The sequence below is a fragment of the Quercus robur genome, chromosome 2 (assembly GCF_932294415.1).
Source record: "Quercus robur chromosome 2, dhQueRobu3.1, whole genome shotgun sequence".
NCBI classification, from domain to species: Eukaryota; Viridiplantae; Streptophyta; class Magnoliopsida; order Fagales; family Fagaceae; genus Quercus; species Quercus robur.
In genome coordinates, this window is record NC_065535.1 from 40,348,002 (window position 1) to 40,367,863 (window position 19,862).

Here is a 19,862-nt window from a genome sequence, read left to right on the forward strand (position 1 = left end):
ATGGGTTCTTTTTTCTTCAAATTCTTCGGATCTTCTTCTTCTTCTTCTTCTTCAAATTCTTCCATGGAACTCGAGTCTTAGAGACTCGAATTCCCCATGGCAAAAATCTCCATATCAACAATCATAACTCGAGCCTGACAGACTCGAGATGTTAACTTGCTTAATAGTTTCAAAGCCTTGCTTACTAACGATATGATTTCTATATATAATGCTAGAGGGCAAATATCCCCTTGAAACTCTCTCTCCATAATATATAAAAATAAAAAGCATTCAAATTGATTGAACTGTAATAATACATGATATATGAGTCAAAATAATAATTTTTTTTCATCATCTTGGCTAATTAACACCATCTAATTAAGAGAGACATATTGCATGATACTGACAACGTATTTACTGATGGGAAACAGCTAACAGTTTTTTGATTTGAAACCAGTTAGGATTAAGATTTGATTTTGGGATGTTTAGTTTGCTTCTTATGTGTATAATAATTTTTGTAATTTTTTTCATTACAAAATTACCAAGTCCCTATTCAGTTAGCAATGTAAGCAATATTCAGTTAGCAATGTAAGCAATATCACTAATGAAAATTAACAAAATAACTAACAGCATTCATTCTAAAACTTGAAAGACCAATTATACTCACAAGTTAAATTTTCAGGGAACAATAATGTAGTTTCACCAATATGATATGATCCGATATTAAAATAGTTCAATGGCAAAGGCTTTTGCACTTTCGACTACACAGATGTAAGAATTTGTGAACTTGATTTCTAGGAACCACTAGATCAGCCAGGGCTCCTTAAATTCTCATATGATTGCTTCTTTCGTGAGGAGTCCAATCTTAAGTACGTTTAGCCAAAAGAAAATAATAAAAGTCAACAATAAAGAAAAAAGTAATTAACAACTAGATATTGAAACTATCACATTGCATGGCCAAAATTCACCAAAACTTGCATCCCAAACGCTATCTGTACAGCGTACTCAGAGAGTCGGCACACATTGGAAACATTTTGAACCCTTTAAATGGGTTATACGCGTTATTGTATAATATCATATCTTGTAAACGGGTGCGATCCCAAGGAGATAAAAGCATTTCCTCATCACAGTTGCAGTTGCTTCGCATAGCAAGAGTCTGCTCGTTTCCTCAGCTGATCCAACGACCTAATCAAGGTTTCAATATAACAAAATTAATTCAGAATTAGGAACTTGATTAACCCATACATTCACTTGCATCTCAGAAATTGGATAACACACTAGAAATAGGAATTTGTTTATGACATCTCATAAATTGGGTAACCCACCAATATATCTTTCATCTCAAAGTGGAATAGAGGCAAAGATGGCTAATCCATCATTGTTTCATTGTCCTACAAAATAAAACATACTCATAAAGCATAAGACTGAACACACGTGAACCATACCTGACAATTGGAATAGAACGTTGTAAAGAATTCCGACAAATTATAGAGGTATTCACACAACACATTCGGCAATAGATTGGTGCAGGCCTCCTCAACAACCTAAAAAGTGAATTGGCAGACAGCAATCAGATCCACGCATCAAGCTGGCTAGTTAAGTTGCATTCATCCCAAGGTCAAGAAACATGAGAGCAACAAATTCTAAAAAGATCTTACCTCAGAAAATTGTAGCAGATGAAGCCCCAATGCACGTTCATCCGCATGATCCAAAACTATTGCCCCCATCTATCTCAAACAAACAAAAAACAACATTAGACTTCAACAAGTTGACTAGTTGAGCCTCATCACCCTGAATTATCAAGCTGCCAGGATAATCTCCAAAACAAAAAGTCCATATAAAACCACAAACAACTTACAGGGATGAGACAGAAGCCTTTACATGTCCTAAAGCTAAGGCCTTTTAAGAGCCAAACAAATAATGTAAGTTTAATTACGGTCATTAACTTATTATCAACATGAAGCTACAGTAAATGATTGCATTTGGAAAAAAAGACAAGATGTATTTATGATGTTTGAGTTCTCTTGTTTATTGCCTGTATACTAGAAAGGTAACCCTCTTTTGTGATCTTTAATTCAAGTTTAATTATCTATCCTAAAAAAAAGTAGCTTTACCAATCTAGTCAAAATTCAGTCCTCATGACACCAATTCAGGTCAAACTAGGGGCTACTGAAACTTAGTTGCATACAAAAACGCAAGTGCAACATTAATCATTCAGCTATAACTACTGTTTGAAGTAGGAACTTACACTCTTCAATTCCTCTATGTCTTTACCAGATTTCCTGATGATTGAACAGATCCGAGCATGAGCATACAGCAAGTATACAGCAGTATTCCCCTGCTCACATCAATTTTAGGAAAGTTAGAAACAAATATTAGTAGTAGTGGTAGTAAAGCAGTAGCTGCAACCGGGGGGAGGGGGGGGGGGGGGGGGGGGTTGGTGTGGGAAGGGGAATTGCCCCACTGGCCCCACCAATGCCAGATTCTTTGTGTTTATATATAGACATATCTCTTTCTTTATCTCAAGTTTGATAAATAAATAAAAAAATTTCTATTATATCAATGTTTTAAGGGTTCAAAAGTTACAAATAATAATAACCAAAAGTTTTAATTCAAGAGAAAAACAAGTACAAAAAATATTGTTACCTTTCAAAAGTGTTTTGAGCTTAAATTCTATATATGATAACTTATTGTTTTTCATAAAAATGTATGCAAGTAATAAAAATTGGAAATAAATATATAATAAACTTCATAAATTGGTATTGTTTTCAAGTTAAACTCTAAGTTTTAGATGCACAAATATTTACTATATGGTTTAAGGAAGTTGACTAACTTCAATAAAGCTTTATTAGGAAAATGGCTATGGCGCTTTGGGGTAGAGGAGAATCAACTTTGGAGGAGGGGGATAGCTATGAAGTTTGGGGAAGAGGGGGGGATGAACTTCTAAGTTGGGAATGGGTGTTCATGGTTGTAGTTTGTGGAGAGACATTCGTATGGGTTGGGAGGATTTTAGTAAACATACTCAGTTTGAGATTGGGGTGGGGAATAGAGTAAAATTCTGGCATGATTGTTGGTGTGGGGATCAACCTCTTCAAACGACATTTCCAGTTTTGTATGAGCTAACCATTGATAAAGAGGCTTCTGTTGCTTTATCCTTACCCAGGCAGAGAGAAGGGGAAAGGAGGACTTGGGATGTGAGGTTCACCCTGGGATGTGAGGTTCACCCGGGATTCAAATGATTGAGAAATGATTGGGAGGTGGGTCAGGCTGGATTTTCTTCATTTTTTGGGAGGTGGGGACTGATTGAGATGGACTTTGAAGAAGAATGGGAACTTTGACACTTTCACATTATAAGACTTTACGAGGCTCTTCTTCTATCACTTTCCCTTGGAAAGGTATTTGCGGAGTGAAGGCCCCTAGGCAAGTTTCTTTTTTTGTCTGGATTGTGGCTTGGAATAAGATACCCACTAGCGATAATATGAAGAATAAGGGGTTTGATTTTATTGATTAGTGTTTGCATGTGTCGATGTTGTGGGGAGACCATGGATCATTTGTTGATTCATTGTAAGAAGGCTCGACAGTTATGGTGTTTCGTATCTTTTGGGGTTTCTTGGGTCTTACCAGAAATGGTGTTTGATTTTTTTTTTTGGTTGGAGAAATTGGCTAGGGAAACTCTCGTCAAACATTTGGAATTTAGTGCCGTTGTGCTTATTGTGGTGCATATGGAGGGAACGTAATTGTCTTGAGGATGTGAATAGTTTTGATGATCAGTTGCTTGCTTCTTTTTGTGGTTATTGGTTTGATTGTTCTCAGGCTTGGGGCCTCACATCTTGTGACTCCATGCCTTTGTTCATTAGCTCTCTTCTATTTTGTAATTAGTTTTCTGTTTTTTTCTTTCCTATTTTTGTACTTTTTGAACTACTATGTGCTTTTCCTGCATATTGTAGTGTCTTTAATAAACTTTTTCTTACCTATCAAAAAAAAAAAATAGTAATCATTTTATGAGTTTAACAAAACTCAATATAAGTAGTGCTTGAGGTTTATCTATGTGAGAATTATAATTAAAAATTTCACTATATAAAAAAAAATAAAAATAAAAAGTTACTAAACAACTAATTCAGATATAAAATAAAAAAATACACAGCAAAATAAATAGAATATAATGCACCTGCCATCTTTTATGGGTTTTCTAACATTAAAATAACACTTAATAATCACTAATCAAAAAAATAAAACTTAATAATCACATGAGTGACATTTCATTCTATAGATTTGTCATATGTATATATATATATATATATAGACACACTAGCCGTCGAGCACACATTCACAAGCATGCTCAAAGGCTCTTCTATTTTTTTGTAAAGGTTAGTGATTTTTTTTCATCATAAATTGGGGTTGTTACCATTTTCCAATCACAAAAATTCCTAGGGGTGTGATGAGATTTATATATAAATAAATTATTTCCCCCACAAACGCATAACACTCATTACACTCCTAGGTATTTTTCTGATTGGAAAATATAACAACCTCGATTTGTGAGACGTTCGCCTATTAGGGAAGAGTTTTTGTTTGTAGTGGGAAATTTGTGAGATGCAGGGAAGAGTTTTTGTTTGTAGTGGGAAGTTTGTGACATGTGGAGTGGGGAGATTATTTGATTGTAATGGGATTCCTTTCTCTCTCTCTTTTTTCTTAAGAGAATAGAATTTCTATTTTAATTAGAAGCTTTTGGGTGTTTATCCAATCTTTTTTTTTTTTTTTTAGTTCAATGTCATAATTTTCCATTTGAGGTGTACACGCTTTGCGAACTACAACTTCTCAAAAGATAATACTTATGACAATGTGACATTCCATCAAAATCCAAACACATTAGAGATAAGAAGTGCAAAACAAAATCACATCTTCTAAAAAAAGGGGGTGGATATTCGTGAATATCTTCAAAACATACATGATGAATAACTGTCAAGAGTCAACCAACCAAGAAATATTATTGGCCTTGCCCGTGTAATTTTCAACACCGTCCAAGAAATATTAGGAGCTTGTTAGTTGAGTCTTGAGTGCGCAGTTACTGTGGACTCCAGGATCCTGTGTCTTTTTCAGGTCATTTGTGTTGAACTGTTTTGGTTTTGAGAGAGAGAACGCGGAAACACTATAAGATTCGAGAGGCATAACGGTTGACAACAAAAATTAATACCTTTAGTTGTCTTGAAAGGAAGATGCTGGCTTTGGCACACACTGCCTTGGGCATTTCTCTTTGAGATTTGTAGAATAACTGCTGACTTTAATTTCATTGGAGTGTTGAATGGTGGTGTCTGGAAATTTGTGAATATCTTCAAAATTGATAGTGGGAAAGTTTTTTAAAAAACTGGATTACAGGAGATAAGGAAGAGTGGTAGTTTTTTCCAAGAACTCCTTATGGATAAGAACTGACATTTAAACTCAAATAAGGAAATGACATAGGTGAACGTGGGTTTGAAATTTGAAAGCGTTGAACATGGGTTTTTCTTTTTTTTTTCTTATATAAAAGAGGCTAAAATTTAGGATTTTGAAAACTATTAGTTTACTTTGTTGACCCTATTGTTGAAAACTTTTCAAAAGTTGCATTTAAGGGCATTTTGGGATAACTGAAATGTCCATCCCAAATAGGGGAAGCTCCTTAAATAGTAGTGTGTGTATGGGCAATGCTTCTGTTCATAATATGTATAAATCTATGTATGCCATGGGTGTATGGAGACATGTATATTAGACTATTGGTTATAAATTTGTCTCCCCCTAAATTCAAATCCTGGCTCTGCCATTGGCTACAACAGTCACTAAAGCAAGCATAGAGAGAGCAAACAGATGACAAAAAACTAACAATACCAGTGAGTGGTAAAAGCACCTTATCATTCAGCATTTGATCAAAACTAAACGTGTAATTGGTCAATCTGTTGTTCTTCAAGTCAGCATACCTGCCAAAACCATTGTGAAAAATGAGTACTAAAATAAAAATGCATGCTCAGGCCAGGCATGAATTCGTAATCACAATGTGTTACAGAAAATTGTTGTATAAGTTGGGCAATATTCCAGGAAGAGCAAAAAGTGATACTCTAACTAAGAAACTATCTTCAGTAACGTATTTTCTACCTGACAAATACCATCTGCTAGCTACAAAATATAAGAATAAGCATCACATAAACTATCCCAATGTAAAAAACATTTGATAAATTACTGAATGAGAATTACAAACTTTATGGAATTATCAGCAGGATATCATGATAATCATGAAATTTCAGAGAGAAATTAAAACTCGATATAATCTTTACTTCAGTAATGAAATGATCTACAAAAATAAAACCATGAGCTGGCAAGATACACTAACTTCATAATACATGTAGAGATTTGTTGTCTTATGGTGGGGATACTTACAGGTCAGACAACCAGTGAGTTTTAGATCAAATGACATCTCTCCTTGTAAGAACAAGGTTGGGGTAGGTGAATGAGTAATTAACAATATAAAAAATACTAAATGGCACTGATTCTGCAAGTATTTATAGAATTATTGTGTATATTACTGATGTAGATAACAGTATAACTTACTTGACAGCACCATAACCTATTGCCTCAGCAGTTTGCTCAAGCTCCTCTTCAGTCCATTCATCCCCCTTACCTAACCAACATTGGAGAAATAATAAGCATTCCATAAGTTTAAAAGCTTCCTAGTTATGGTCTTATAAAAAGAACAAATAAAACATATTAAGAGTTTTAGGTATTACAGCAGAAAAATAGAAGCTGCCTCATAGACATAATTACAAAAATAAGAAACAGAGAGAGAGAACATTTAAGACAAATAAAACAAAAGACAGGCCATTCAGTATCATACCACGTTCAATAAGTGTTGTTTTACAGCGACTCTTGGCTTCATCCAGTAAATCAGCTAACCGAACCACTTCACTGCTGCGAGTTCGAAAGCGCTTCTTATCATCTCCAAGAACAAGACCAAAACCCACATGGCTAGCTTTAGGGTATGCATTATCATCAGTAGAAAGCCAACCTGCACGTTTGGCAGCCTGAAATACAAAAGCAAAAGTATCTCTGGTTTTATGCTTCTGACGGCAAATTTGCAGTAGTACTATCCCATGACTTATACAGATAAGTATATTAATTCAAATTGTTTTCAATAACCAGTTATGAACATTGATGTAAACAAAAATTTTCAATGACAAACAACATGCATGAATCAGCATAAAATGGGATACAAGATCTGACTTTGAATCCATACCTTAAACACCATATCAAAGTGCTGCTGCTGACCAACATCAGTAACATATATCATCCACTCAGCTTTCTCTTCATTAAGACGATACCTATACATTGTAATCAGAACTTTCAACAATCATAAATGCATAGACAAAAATCTATTAAAAAAATCCAAAACATAAGCCTTAAAGCATTAAGCAATTATTAGATGATTATGGAAAAGAGTGTACGCATCAAAGGAGTCAATTTCGTACTGTAACAGCAGGTTGTATGCTGTACAGATACCTAGGCCAGTACAAAAACACACATGCCTTGTGCCATTCCATATACCAACTCATTCTGGCAATACCAGAGAAAATATCATATAACAGCCAGAGGGGAAAAAAATAGCAAACATTACTGCCGTCGATACCAATTTTATGGCTGATCATCCCCAACCACCCCCCCCCCACCTCTCTATTTTTTTTTTTTTTTAATTTTGTTTAGTGTCTTTTTTGAGTGGGCCTGCCCCTGCCTGAAACCAATGTGAATTGATTGCACAATTCAACTTAATTCAATTTTTGTACCACTGCCACCTGCCAAACATGGAAACAACTTGGTGTGCTTTTATTATTATTATTAGTATCATCATCATCATCATCATCTAAGTACAACAATTGTCTATTTTTATTAAGGAGCTGACATTTAAGCTATAAATTAGCATATTATATATGGACTCATAAATTTAGAATATTTTTGACAAATTTCATGGGTTTTGACTAATAAACATATAAATAAAAAGGTTATACCCAGTGCACAAAACTCCCACTTTTTGCCCCAATTTATTTTAGAGAGACTAATTCCCAGACTCAAACTTGCGACCTATCACTTTTGACTAATTAACATGTAAATAAATAAATATCTTTATTTATTTATTTATCTATCTATACAATTTGTTGTGATCCCAAAACAGTATACCAGTAACTGATATCGAAATATTTTGTTTCCCTGACAAAACTGAAAAAGCCTCTTGTACGGTATTAACTACATTGGAACACATACATGCATACAAATAATAAATAAATAAATTTTATTAAAAAAAAAAAAAAAAAAAAAAACTCATGCATTAAAGTAATAATTTTTACTAGATGATAATGGAAACTATAATGTCGGTTTTATTCTTTTGGCAGTACTAATATTTAAGATGCCTCGGTAAATTATGCAAATTAAAGTCTACAGGGAAACAGGCAGAAGAAATGCAAATATGAGAACGGCTAAATGATCATAAAACTACCAACTAAGGAATCAACTTCAAAGTTTATTAAAACTACTAACCAAATAGCTGCTAGATCAGTTGAAGCATAATTGTAACCACCATCACTCTTCACAACAATAAGGGGTATATTAAACCCTTCAAGAAAGATCACACGAGCCCCCTGACTGTCCTCAACTAAATTTTTACTAGTCAATTCCTTCAAAACCGCAGGAATATATGGATTGTAGAAGCTTTCCCCCTGTCAGCGAGAAAATATATATACATGTAAGTATTACTATCAGTTAGTGGCCTAATTTTCAGGAAACCTCACTATAAACAAAGATCTTTGCTGTCTATATGCAGCAAGGACCATCTGCATTTCATGTGACTTTTAACGAAATCTACTATGTCCTCATTTTCAATTTATTGAATTGCAACACTATAAGTAGAAATTTAATCCCAAAAAAAAAAAAAAAAACAAAATAAGATATTGAACATTCACATACCTTTTCCTCTAACTGAACTCCAAGGCGTTGATAAACCCTGTTAAATTCATTTCGACTGATTTCACAAATCTGGGTCCATGCCTTACGATACTTCTGTTCCCCACCCTGTAGAAAGTTGAGCCACGACAAATTTGTAAAAGAGAAACTCAACAAATATAATGTGAAGCCTAGATATTCAAAATTTTAATAGTGACCATATTGCATTATCTGAAAGATCAACCTCAGTCCATAAGCTACAAAAGTAAACAAATAACCTGGAGGCGAACCACTGCCTTCTGTGCCCTCTCCTTAAAATCAGGATCACTGTCAAATCTCTTTTTTGATTCTTTATAGAATTCCTAAAAAGTACCATTCAAGTTAGAATCACATTTCATCATTTAATTTTTCATTTTTGAAATGAGTCACAAAATCATTCACTATAAAATGCCCTAACGAACAAAAGAATTCAAAAGTATAAGAATCACACATTGAAAAATACAGTCATATTAAAATGAAGGTAATTCTTTCTTGACGACATCTTACTCCAAGTTTCACTTTGCAGGAACTGCAACTGAAGGTGATTAGGTAAATTCCCTAACAAATCAATTCCGTCTGACCTCACCATCTCCCTAATATCACCTTCTAATAGAATACATAATTCTAATATTGGTAATTATACACACATCCAATGGGTCTTGAACCCACAACCTCACACTCCACCTTGTTCTTATAAGGAGGGGAGATGCCATATGTGCTAGAACACATTGGCCAAAGTGCAACATGAGGTTAGTGATATAATAAGGAAAGATCCAACAACAATCCACAGCTTTAATAGTTTCATATACCTGTAGATCTCCAATAGCTGCTTCATTAACATCTTCCCAATTTGAAAACTTTTCAAAGAGGAATTCAATCAGCATACCAAACTGCAACACACATGGGAAAATTTTCAGCCTTATGGTAATGGTACTGATGAAAAAAGGAAAAGAATTTCTCTACAAGATAGAATACGTGATAATTAATACCTGTATGGAAATTTTGAACAAAAGCAGCTATTTACCCGTGCATGATCAAATCATTTCAACTATAAACAACATGACATCAGGCTATCACAATGAACATGAGTGGTCTAGTTTCTGAAGTATACAACATCAGAGCATTGAATCTCATTTTATTAACTAATCTCCAAAGGTATATGTCGCTATAAGATTACAGTGGCAATATGAACGTAGCAAGAAAAAAGCACACAAATGCTGCCTTTCTCCAATTAGGAAGATCTATTTTTAAAACGTGTTAGATGATGGAAATGCTTGACAGAGAGAAAAAAAATCCACCATTCTCTATTAAGAAATCAATTAGCGTTTTGAAGTATATAGCTACAAGCTAATGGATTTGATTTCAACAGAGGAAAAAAAGAACATAATTACAAGTTCATACATAAAGCAAGAAACGTTGGTCGTAGCAAAGACAGGCAAAGACACAAAAGGCCCTTATCAAGCTCAAACAGCTTCTATGCAATAAACATATGTTTTCATAAACTGCATATACCTGTGTTCCCCAGTCACCAACATGATTTCGCCGAAGAACTTCAACACATGAAAACTCAAGCATACGGGCTATTGTGTCCCCAATAATGGTAGATCTTAAATGGCCTACATGCATTTCTTTTGCTATATTAGGTGAAGAAAAATCAACCACAGCCCTTCTGACTGGAAGTCGTGGTGCCCATGTATCGATACCATCAATTAGCATTCTTTGAATACTCTGCATCAGCATATTTGAAGTCAAACAAACATACAAATATGCTATATCAATTAAAATAAACTAGGATGCATGGATGCACCATTTTTCCTCACATACTCATATCCAATACGTATCGTACCGGTATCATACTGGATACCTCTAAGATACATGGCCAACAAAAAAAAATTTAAAAGTGCAATACATCTAGGATGCATCTGTGATACGAATCAGATACTGTTGTAACCCAACCCCAATAGTAAGAGATAGCCCAAACTTGTAAGAATTTTTATCTATATGCTTTATATATTGGTTTCAATGTTGAATACTTGTCTAATTATGTTTTATTTACTCTTTTGGATCTTGGTTTGTATTCTACACAGCATTTAATCGTCATACATTCATTTTATTATTCATTATTGTTTTTAAATTGATAAATGCTTAACAATATATAAAAAAATAAATGCTTAACAATATATAAAAAATATATTTAATAAGTAATTAATACACATATCCCCGACATATCGTACCCCAAGTTTTTCAAGAAACATTGTTTCCCCATACCCATACCCATATCCGTACCCGTGCATCTTAGCAATAACGTAAAGCCTTCTCTTCCTTCCCTCTTCTTATTGTTTTCCCTTATAAATAAGATATATATATATATATTATAACAAGTAATAGAGATGTCTCTTCACTCAAAAAACAAAAGGTAGAAACAAGCATGCACCTGAGCCATCCAATTCCTCGATAATTTGACATTCACAAATCCTGGCCCAGCTACGGAACAGGATTCTATTATGTCAGATTGTGGGAGGTTTCGCATGATGGCCTACAAATACCAAAAAAGATGGGGATAAGTATCCAACACTATCAATTTAAAGTTTACTACAGAATTCACAACCTTCCATTTCCAAATAAGTTCTACTACAAAGGTAGAACATAGACAAAAAATAGAAAGAATGTCAATGTCAACACCTGTCCAACAGCTGGGGGGCCCTTAAACTCAGTTTCCTTTCCTTTTATTTTAGACCATAGGCCCATGGCATTGTTACTGCATCAAAGAACAAAATCCAAGTTTAGCATCCAAAAAGAACTCCTATGGAATCCAAAGCCAGCATTGCTATTATATTTTCTAGTGCTGGTACTAAAAATAGATAATACAACACTTCCAACCAAATCCCATAATCACAATTCACATATATGTCATTTCACAAGCAAGTGAGATACCATTGGTAATCTCCAAATTTTCCAGTGCAAGCAGCAACCAAAGGCTCTACATCCGCAACACTGGGCACCGTCACCTTAAGTGCCACCTCAAAGAGTTTTGCTAACTTTCGCTTCACATTTTCTTCTTCCTGTGGCAAGAGTCCATTTTACTTTTAGGAAACAACTGCGTTCTTAAAATGAGCAAAGCACTTGGCAGGCACTAAAATAATACATTATTTTCACACCCAAATGGGAGAAAATTAGAAATAAATAAATAACCATTTGAATTAACTTACATTTGCCATTGTTGAGACACAGCGTTTCTTTGTTGCCAAAATGAGCCTCCTAGATGTTGTTCTCAACAAGTCTGTCTAGTTTCGCATCAAACAACATTAAAATTAATACAAATTCCATTACCAATTTTTAAAATCTCAAAAAAAAAAAAAAAAACTTGAAGAAAGCACTGATGAAATTGGAGTAAATAGAATCCAAAAATCTTTCAATTTTTGCATGAAAATGAAACTTTGCATTAAAGAGAGCTCACACACACGGAGACGAACATAATAAATAAAAACATAAATCGAAAATTGTATGTATATTCATGTGAATACTAGGAAACTTAACAGGAAGGCATAAATTTGAGGGTAGAAAAGTAAAGGCAAAACAAATACACAAGTATGTAAATTCTTAAGAGAGAGAGAGAGAGAGAGAGAGAAGAGAAATGAGCGTACCAGTAGTGGAAGGGAGAGATATAGAGGGGCGAAAGTGAGAGAGGCGATTGAAGTTGAAGTTGAAGTTGAAGGAGAGAAATGGGGAAGAATAGGAAGATGGCGCTACAAATAGGGTTAAGCACCCTAACATATTACTCTTTTCTCTAGATTCTCTACCCGCCCAGCCCAACGCTAATCTGTGTTAACTCAGTCTGCTTGCTATACTTTATTAGGGTTTTTGGCTTTTTCTTTTTCTTCTTCCTTTACCAATGAAATTAATACATGTCAGCGATAAGGATGGCTCGGGGCCCACTGAACACATGGACTTGTTCTCTCCTTCTTCTTTTTTTTTTTTTTTTTTTTTTTTTTTTTTTTAAGACTAAAATTTTATTCATGAAATTAACTATCTATTTGTTTTGACGTAAAATATTTGTAGGGAAAAATTTTCTCATTTTACAGTATTTGTTTTGTAGTAAAATATTTTCAATCAATTAAATCAATCTTAAGCAAATTTGTGTAAAATATTTTACGCTTAAAATTTTGGTAAAATATTTTACCATTTCTCTCAAACTCTCACCCAACAACTCTCAGGCCATCTATTCTCTCCCTTTCACGCTATCTCTTCTCTCCCTCTCAATTTTCTCTCCTTCTCAACCTAAACCTTCTCTCCCAAAGCCTAGTGGCGCCACTCATTGACTGATGCAACCCAACAGCTGCACCACCCACCGACCGGAGCCACTCACCAACCGGAGCTACCCACCAGTGGTGCCACCCACCTTTGGCGCCACCACCGACCGACTCCCACTCCTCCCTCCTCTCGTCTCTCTCACGAAGTCCATTGAGTTGTTGGTGGCTGTTCTGATCTTGCTTTGATCTTGCTAGCAACGGCTTGGGTTTTTAACGGTTGCTTTGATCTTGCTGGTGGCTGTTTTGATCTTGCTGCCGCTAGATTTGCTGGGTTGTTGGATTTTCATATTAGATTCTCTGTTTGTGGATTTTCTTTTCAGGTTTTTGATCTAGTTTTATGGGTGTTTTAGCTTTTCTGATATGGATTTTTGGGTTGTTGATGGATGTTTTTTGGTTGGTTGGTGATGATTTGGTGGTTGATGGTTGTTTTTTTTGGTAGTTGGTGGCGGTTTTTTGAAGCTTTGGTGGGGGCTAGTGGTGTTTTTGATGGCTGTGTTTTGAATGGTTGGTGGTGATTTGGTGGTTAGTGGTGATTTTGATGGGGTAGATGATGGTGGCTGATGGAATGGGATTACAGTGGGTATATTTTTCAATTGTTGGTGGTGGCTAGGTATGTGGTAGCTAGTGGTGGCCGATTTATATTTGCAATATTTAGGTTACAACACTTGCCAAAAACTTGCAAATATTTTACAGTAAAATATTTACATGAAAAATATTTTACATTTGAACATATTTTACATCAAAACAAACGAAGCTTAAAGGTACAGAAACATCATGAATAAGAGTTTGTTCTAAGAAATAAGGAAACTCTTCAATCCAAGCAAAGAAATCAACCACACCTAATGCATGTTTAGCTAACAAATGAGCAGGCCTATTGCCTTGTCGTCGAACATGAGTGAAACCAACCTTTCGAAATTCATGACATTTAGTTAGAGATCCATAAATCACAAAAGCAATAGAAGATGGAGCACGTGACACTTCTTTTAAAGCTTGGACTGTTACGACAGAATCCCCTTCCAATATGAATTCTCTAATGCCCACTTCCTTCGCAAAAAAGGTGTCAACTTCAAATGCCTTAGCTTCAACTTCAACAGCACCCAAAGGAGCATGGATCTTACTTAAACCAACAATGAAATTCCCCTCATGGTCCCTGACTACCACAGCAATATCAGCAGCTTTTTGAGATGAGAAGACTGCACCATCAACATTAATCTTATAAAGAGGGTATTTAGGTGGAGATCACTTTGCTTCCAAGTAGTGAGATGCTTGCATTGCAAAAATTTTCGATGAAAAACAAGACACATTCCAGTACTCATCCAAATAATTTTTGCACCAACTAAGGAAACTCATACCAGCCTTTCTTTGTTTTCCATGACGCACTTCATTCCTGTTTGTCCATAATGCCCAAACAATTGTCATTGCCAGCCCTGAATCCTCCATTCCCCATTGAGCATCCATTAGAACATGCCATAGAAATTCAAAAAACTTCTAAAGTGAGTCATTGACAGCAGAGGGAAGAGTGAAGAAAAACTCCAAGTTTCCTTAACTTTAGTACACTCCCAGAAGAGATGAAACAAAGATTCTGAAGCTCGCCCACATTCTTCACATGTACTGCACCCAAAACATTCCTACATACCAGATTCGATTTTGTCAACAAAATATCATGGGTTGCTCTCCATGCAAAGTGTCTAATCTTGTGTGGAATTTGGAGTGACCATAATCTTTTCCAAAACTGACGCAAGTTGCTCCCATTTTACTTTTATAAATTTTTGAAGTGGGGAATGACCAAATGGGGACCCATAGAGCTTAATTTCAACTAGACCTTTGTGAAAATTTCTAACATGTCAACTATTCCTTTTTTCAATCCCATCTTAGAGACTTTGACAAGTAATGGGAAGAGTATAAAGTATATGTAATTTGCCCATTTATTTATTTATTTTTTTTCTTCATGTCCATGGTTTTTTTATCCTTTACTAGAAATAGAAAATGAATTGAATTCGACATGTTTTTTAATAAATTTTTTTGTTGCACTGAGCCACTGTCATTGAAGAATACATGATATGTGGGCTTTGCACCCAATATAACCCTATCTAATTTACCACTAGTTTTGATGGGCTATAAAGGCCCAATTAGTGATGTGCATGAATCTGTGTAACCTTTATGTAAGGGTGTGCAACAGTCAACCAATCTAACTTAACCCAACTAATGGGCATGACTATACATTCAAAGCTAGTAATACCATTGACAAACTTAGAATTTTAGAAATGATAAAAAAAATCAACATAATGTAAAAGGATAAGAAGAGAATATAGAAATTCAGTAGGCGGTCGATTTTAATTTTACCTCGCCTTCTCAAACAGCGGACAATTGATGTTCTTTTATAAACCTTAACACCGAATGATTCATGGGACCAGGACCAAACTCATTAACCTCCTCAGCAGCAATGACAACAATGCTGCACAAAGTTTAGGGAGTTAAGAGTAATATAAGCACATGTTCAAGATAAATTAGCAAGGATCTCAATGTATAGCCTAATTTCTTGCACAAACGATAAGTATGACAATCAATCATAGGGAATAAATATACATATAAAAAAACTCAGTATGCTGCCAACAATTGTAAAAGCAAAACTTTATGTTAAGATTAAAGAAAGAAAACTTAATTTGCAACACAATTCTAACACCGAACTCTTTTATGTTTATTATGCTCATTATGAAACCCAATTCTGACATCCCAACCCCTCACCCTTCTTTCTTTAATTAGGAGAGAAGTTGGGGGACCTCCTGTTAAATTTTTAACCACTCAATATATTCGGTGATTAATTATCAAAACCAAAAATAGTCAAAACTAGAACACTGACCTCTCTCTCTCTCTCTCTCTCTCCCCTTAATATATATTTCCTCTTTTCTTCTTAAAAAGCAAGAAAAATATATAAATTTCTAGTCTCCTTATCCTCATAACTCATTATATTCCAATTTGTCTCTTCCTCGAACCTTTGTCAAAAGCGGCCAATAACCACCAAGATGTTTGGAATTCCCATTTTTACAACGCGTATTTTCCCAGAAACAATTTTTAGAACTTCACTTCTGCTGAGAACAATTAAGATTGATAGTTTCTGAAATCCAAAGACATAAAACTATGATACACATGACCAAGACCCATCCCAAAAGTAAACATCAAACAAGAATAACGATCAAACCTTAGTCCCAAAATCTTGAGATCAACTATGGATACTCAGCAAACTACTTAGGGTCAGCCACATATTTTCTTTTCTGCCATTTTATCCTATCCAAAAGTAAACATCTAAACCCTCGATAAAACTGACAGAAGCTACATATATATGGTGATGATTTAAAATCCCTGTTCTAGTTTCCATTAGATATATGGAGAAACTATCACATGCTCCAAGTTTTCAGTAGCTAGTCTATAGAAGGAGAATTCAAAGGCAAGCTATAGGAGGACTATCAAGAAGCTTGCTTTCACAGACATGGGACTAATCATCACATGCAATGAAAGTAGGATGGGTCCAGCAATAGCGATAACAAGGTACCTCTAATTGCTATATTATCACACAGAACACAAAACAGTATTTAGATTGAGGCTAACAATGAAAAACAACAAAATCGATTAAAAAAAAAAACTAATTTTTGTGTTTATAGCTCACATGAGCACCTTTCAAATTTATGACTTGGTTTTGATCACAAGCTATTGAATCTTCTGATTGATGAGGGGTTCGTGATTAAATGTGCTCAATGTTTTTTTTTTTTTTTTTTTTTTTTTTTGTCTGTCATGAAAAAACACCCAATGATTTATTAATTAGTTTTGGTAGCACAAATACATGCTTCATTGTTTCAAAGGAGAAAATTGGCATATAACACTCATTTTCAAACATATTCGTTAGTTAGCATCGTTTTCAAACTAATTAGCAAACTAACATCTTGAGTTTCTTAGACTCGATTTCACTATAGCAACTCGACTCTCACAAACTTGAGTTCCATGTGAACTCGACTCTTTAACACTCAATTTCCCTAAAACAAAAATAGAAACATTAAGATCAAAACAAAAACCACAACACCCAAAGAGATTAAAATAGAATCACGAAGCAACAAACCCAGTGAGATCAAAACAATAACGCGAAGCAACAAACCCAGGCTCCAGGTGGCGGCTCGGATTGAACCCAAGCGGTAAACCTAGGCGACGGGATCGGGATGAGGTGGTGGTGCGTTTGTTGGGTTTGGTTTTCCAGGTTCCGATCGGCATGTTTGTTGGGTTTGGTTTTGTAGGTTCCAATCGGTGCGTTTGTTAGGTTTGGGTTTGGTCTTGCTGGTGAAGATGTGAAGGATTTGAAGGTGAGATGCTATATGGTCCTGTGAGAAATTGAAGTGAAAGTGAGACTTGAAGCTCACGCATGAGGAGCTAAAGTTGTTCGTGAATTTTGTTCTTTTAGTTTTGTTTTGAGGAACTTGAGTTTTTAATACTTGATCTCCACGTGGAAATCAAATTTCCAAGACTCGAGTTGCTATAGTGAACTTGAGTTTAAGAGACTCAAGATGTTAGTTTGCTAATAAGTTTGGAAACTTGCTAACTAACAAATATGTTTGAAAATTGGTATTACATGCCAATTTTCTCCTTGTTTCAAATGACAATGAAAAAATAATAATAAAAGTAAGAAACCTCAAAAACCATATTAGCTCAAGTATCGCAAATAAGTAGAGAAACAGAAAAAAGGGGCAACCTTTAAAGTGCTATTAATAAACATTATCACAAATAATCAATATGGGACATTGTATAATATAAATGAAATACAAAGAAATCAAAATTTGTCGGTTTTGCCATATTTTCTCAGAACCCAAACACCAAGCAAACACTATGGAAAGAGAGAGAGAGAGAGAGAGAGTCCTTACTTGTGATAGACGTGGAGTTCCTATCAGCGAAGCCACCCAAAATACAGAGATGGAGAGTGACGGAGCGACAAACAAAGGCGAAGCAGCGGAGTGACGAATAGAGGTGGAGCGATGGGTCTTTGAAGTTTGAAGAGTGAGATGAGATGGAAGTTTGAAGTGTGGGTGAGTGAATGAGACTAAGAGAGATCGTGAGAGTGAGAGAGACCGTGAAGTGAAGAGTGAGAGTGAGGGGGTTTGAGTGTTTGAATCTTGCTTGCTCACTCCAAAGTTAGGAGATCATAGCAATATAATTCTCGAAGTATTGAGGTCGAACCACAAGGAGCAGGGTAAATTCAAAGACAATATAATTAAATAACAATTTGGGTGAAGAAAAAAAATACTTTTGCTTGGTGATTGTTAACAACAATAATAATAAAAACTGATTTAAACTAATAATGTAAATACTAGGTGTGGGGCCGGGGAATTTGTGGTCCCGGCCCACTTTACATTAGGGCCCAAGGCCTAGGCCGAGGAGACCTATTGCCGAGAACGCGTAATGAAAGCCCTAAAAAGGCCCAAGGATGTGGCCAAGGACGATCTCACGCTCAATATCCCACAAGACACCTAAAGAAGAAGGACGATATAATTAAATAACAATTTGGGTGAAGAAAAAAAATACTTTTGCTTGGTGATTGTTAACAACAATAATAATAAAAACTGATTTAAACTAATAATGTAAATACTAGGTGTGGGGCCGGGGAATTTGTGGTCCCGGCCCACTTTACATTAGGGCCCAAGGCCTAGGCCGAGGAGACCTATTGCCGAGAACGCGTAATGAAAGCCCTAAAAAGGCCCAAGGATGTGGCCAAGGACGATCTCATGCTCAATATCCCACAAGACACCTAAAGAAGAAGGACGAGTTTAATGCAGGGACAAGACAAGTGAAAAAGCTGCTAATGCTGTAATAAAGAACTCTGCATCTGACAGGCCCATGCTCTTCACCATACTCTTTAACTTTTACATCTACTCCCAACCACTTTAGGTATGGGCTGATAGGACAAGTCTCCATCCCAGAAAGTAAAACTTACACGTGGACGTTGAAAGGGAAATAACCACTAGTATAAAAGGGAAGAAGAACCAATGGGGAAGGGGATCCCCCCAGAGGGAGAGGCCCTAAAAAACGGAGGAGAAGAACACTAAGCTCCTCGGATGGGGTCCGAGGACAAAAACCCTATAGGTGACACTGAAGAAAGGTTTTATCATTTGCGCCAGGCCAACCTTCGTATGAGCGTCCATAAAAACCACGACTAAACCGCTGTCCAGTGACCAAGGTCCAGCCTTTCAAGTCCACACTCTACAAATTATATTGTTCGGGCCCTTTACATACGAGCCCAATGTCATTTTTGAGTCGTGAATAATCGTGTCCCTACAATTGGCGTCGTCTGTGGGAAGGCTTGCGCGTTGGCACAAGTGGTGGCGGAGTCAAGCCTCTGTCAAATAAGGGTCTGCGAAAACTCCTCCATTTCCAGCAACACGCTGTTGTTGTCCCGACATAAATTTCCGTTAGGGGCTACGCCTCGTAGTGTCAATGGCACGGGCAGCTCTAGGGGCTTCCAACGTCAAGCTAACGCCCCCCACCTTGGTCGAGGCGCTAGTCTTTGAAAAAAAAAAAACTACTTAAAAGAAAAAATACAAG

The 19,862-nt window shown here is 35.7% G+C and overlaps 1 protein-coding gene across 2 annotated transcripts; it reads right to left on the reverse strand.

Moving 5' to 3' along the window:
• Nucleotides 1–615: 615 nt before the first annotated feature.
• LOC126713695 (arginine--tRNA ligase, chloroplastic/mitochondrial-like) lies at nt 616–12,804 on the reverse strand. Of its 2 annotated transcripts, none has more exons than XM_050413530.1 (18): nt 12,618–12,804; nt 12,183–12,253; nt 11,908–12,035; nt 11,656–11,731; nt 11,408–11,509; nt 10,486–10,701; nt 9,783–9,863; nt 9,213–9,296; nt 8,959–9,063; nt 8,533–8,711; nt 7,241–7,325; nt 6,842–7,028; nt 6,559–6,628; nt 5,861–5,930; nt 2,228–2,317; nt 1,638–1,706; nt 1,425–1,523; nt 616–1,164 (listed from the first exon to the last, which is right to left on the reverse strand). In XM_050413530.1, exons 1-18 carry the CDS (start codon nt 12,745–12,747, stop codon nt 1,054–1,056), a joined length of 1,953 nt encoding a protein of 650 aa, XP_050269487.1. In that variant the 5' UTR covers nt 12,748–12,804; the 3' UTR covers nt 616–1,053. The 2 variants fall into 2 exon arrangements, with proteins under 2 accessions (XP_050269487.1, XP_050269488.1); XM_050413531.1 differs by having other exon boundaries at nt 12,183–12,257; nt 12,618–12,769.
• Nucleotides 12,805–19,862: the final 7,058 nt, after the last annotated feature.

Excerpts from the sequence above, each read along its gene's own strand:
- LOC126713695 (XM_050413530.1), bottom strand. The coding sequence starts at position 12,747 with ATGTTAGGGTGCTTAACCCTATTTGTAGCGCCATCTTCCTATTCTTCC. Across the intron at positions 11,732-11,907 it reads AAATTTGGAGATTACCAATG|TAACAATGCCATGGGCCTAT; the intron begins GTATCTCACTTG and ends TCTTTGATGCAG. Across the intron at positions 1,524-1,637 it reads ATCTGCTACAATTTTCTGAG|GTTGTTGAGGAGGCCTGCAC; the intron begins GTAAGATCTTTT and ends TTCACTTTTTAG.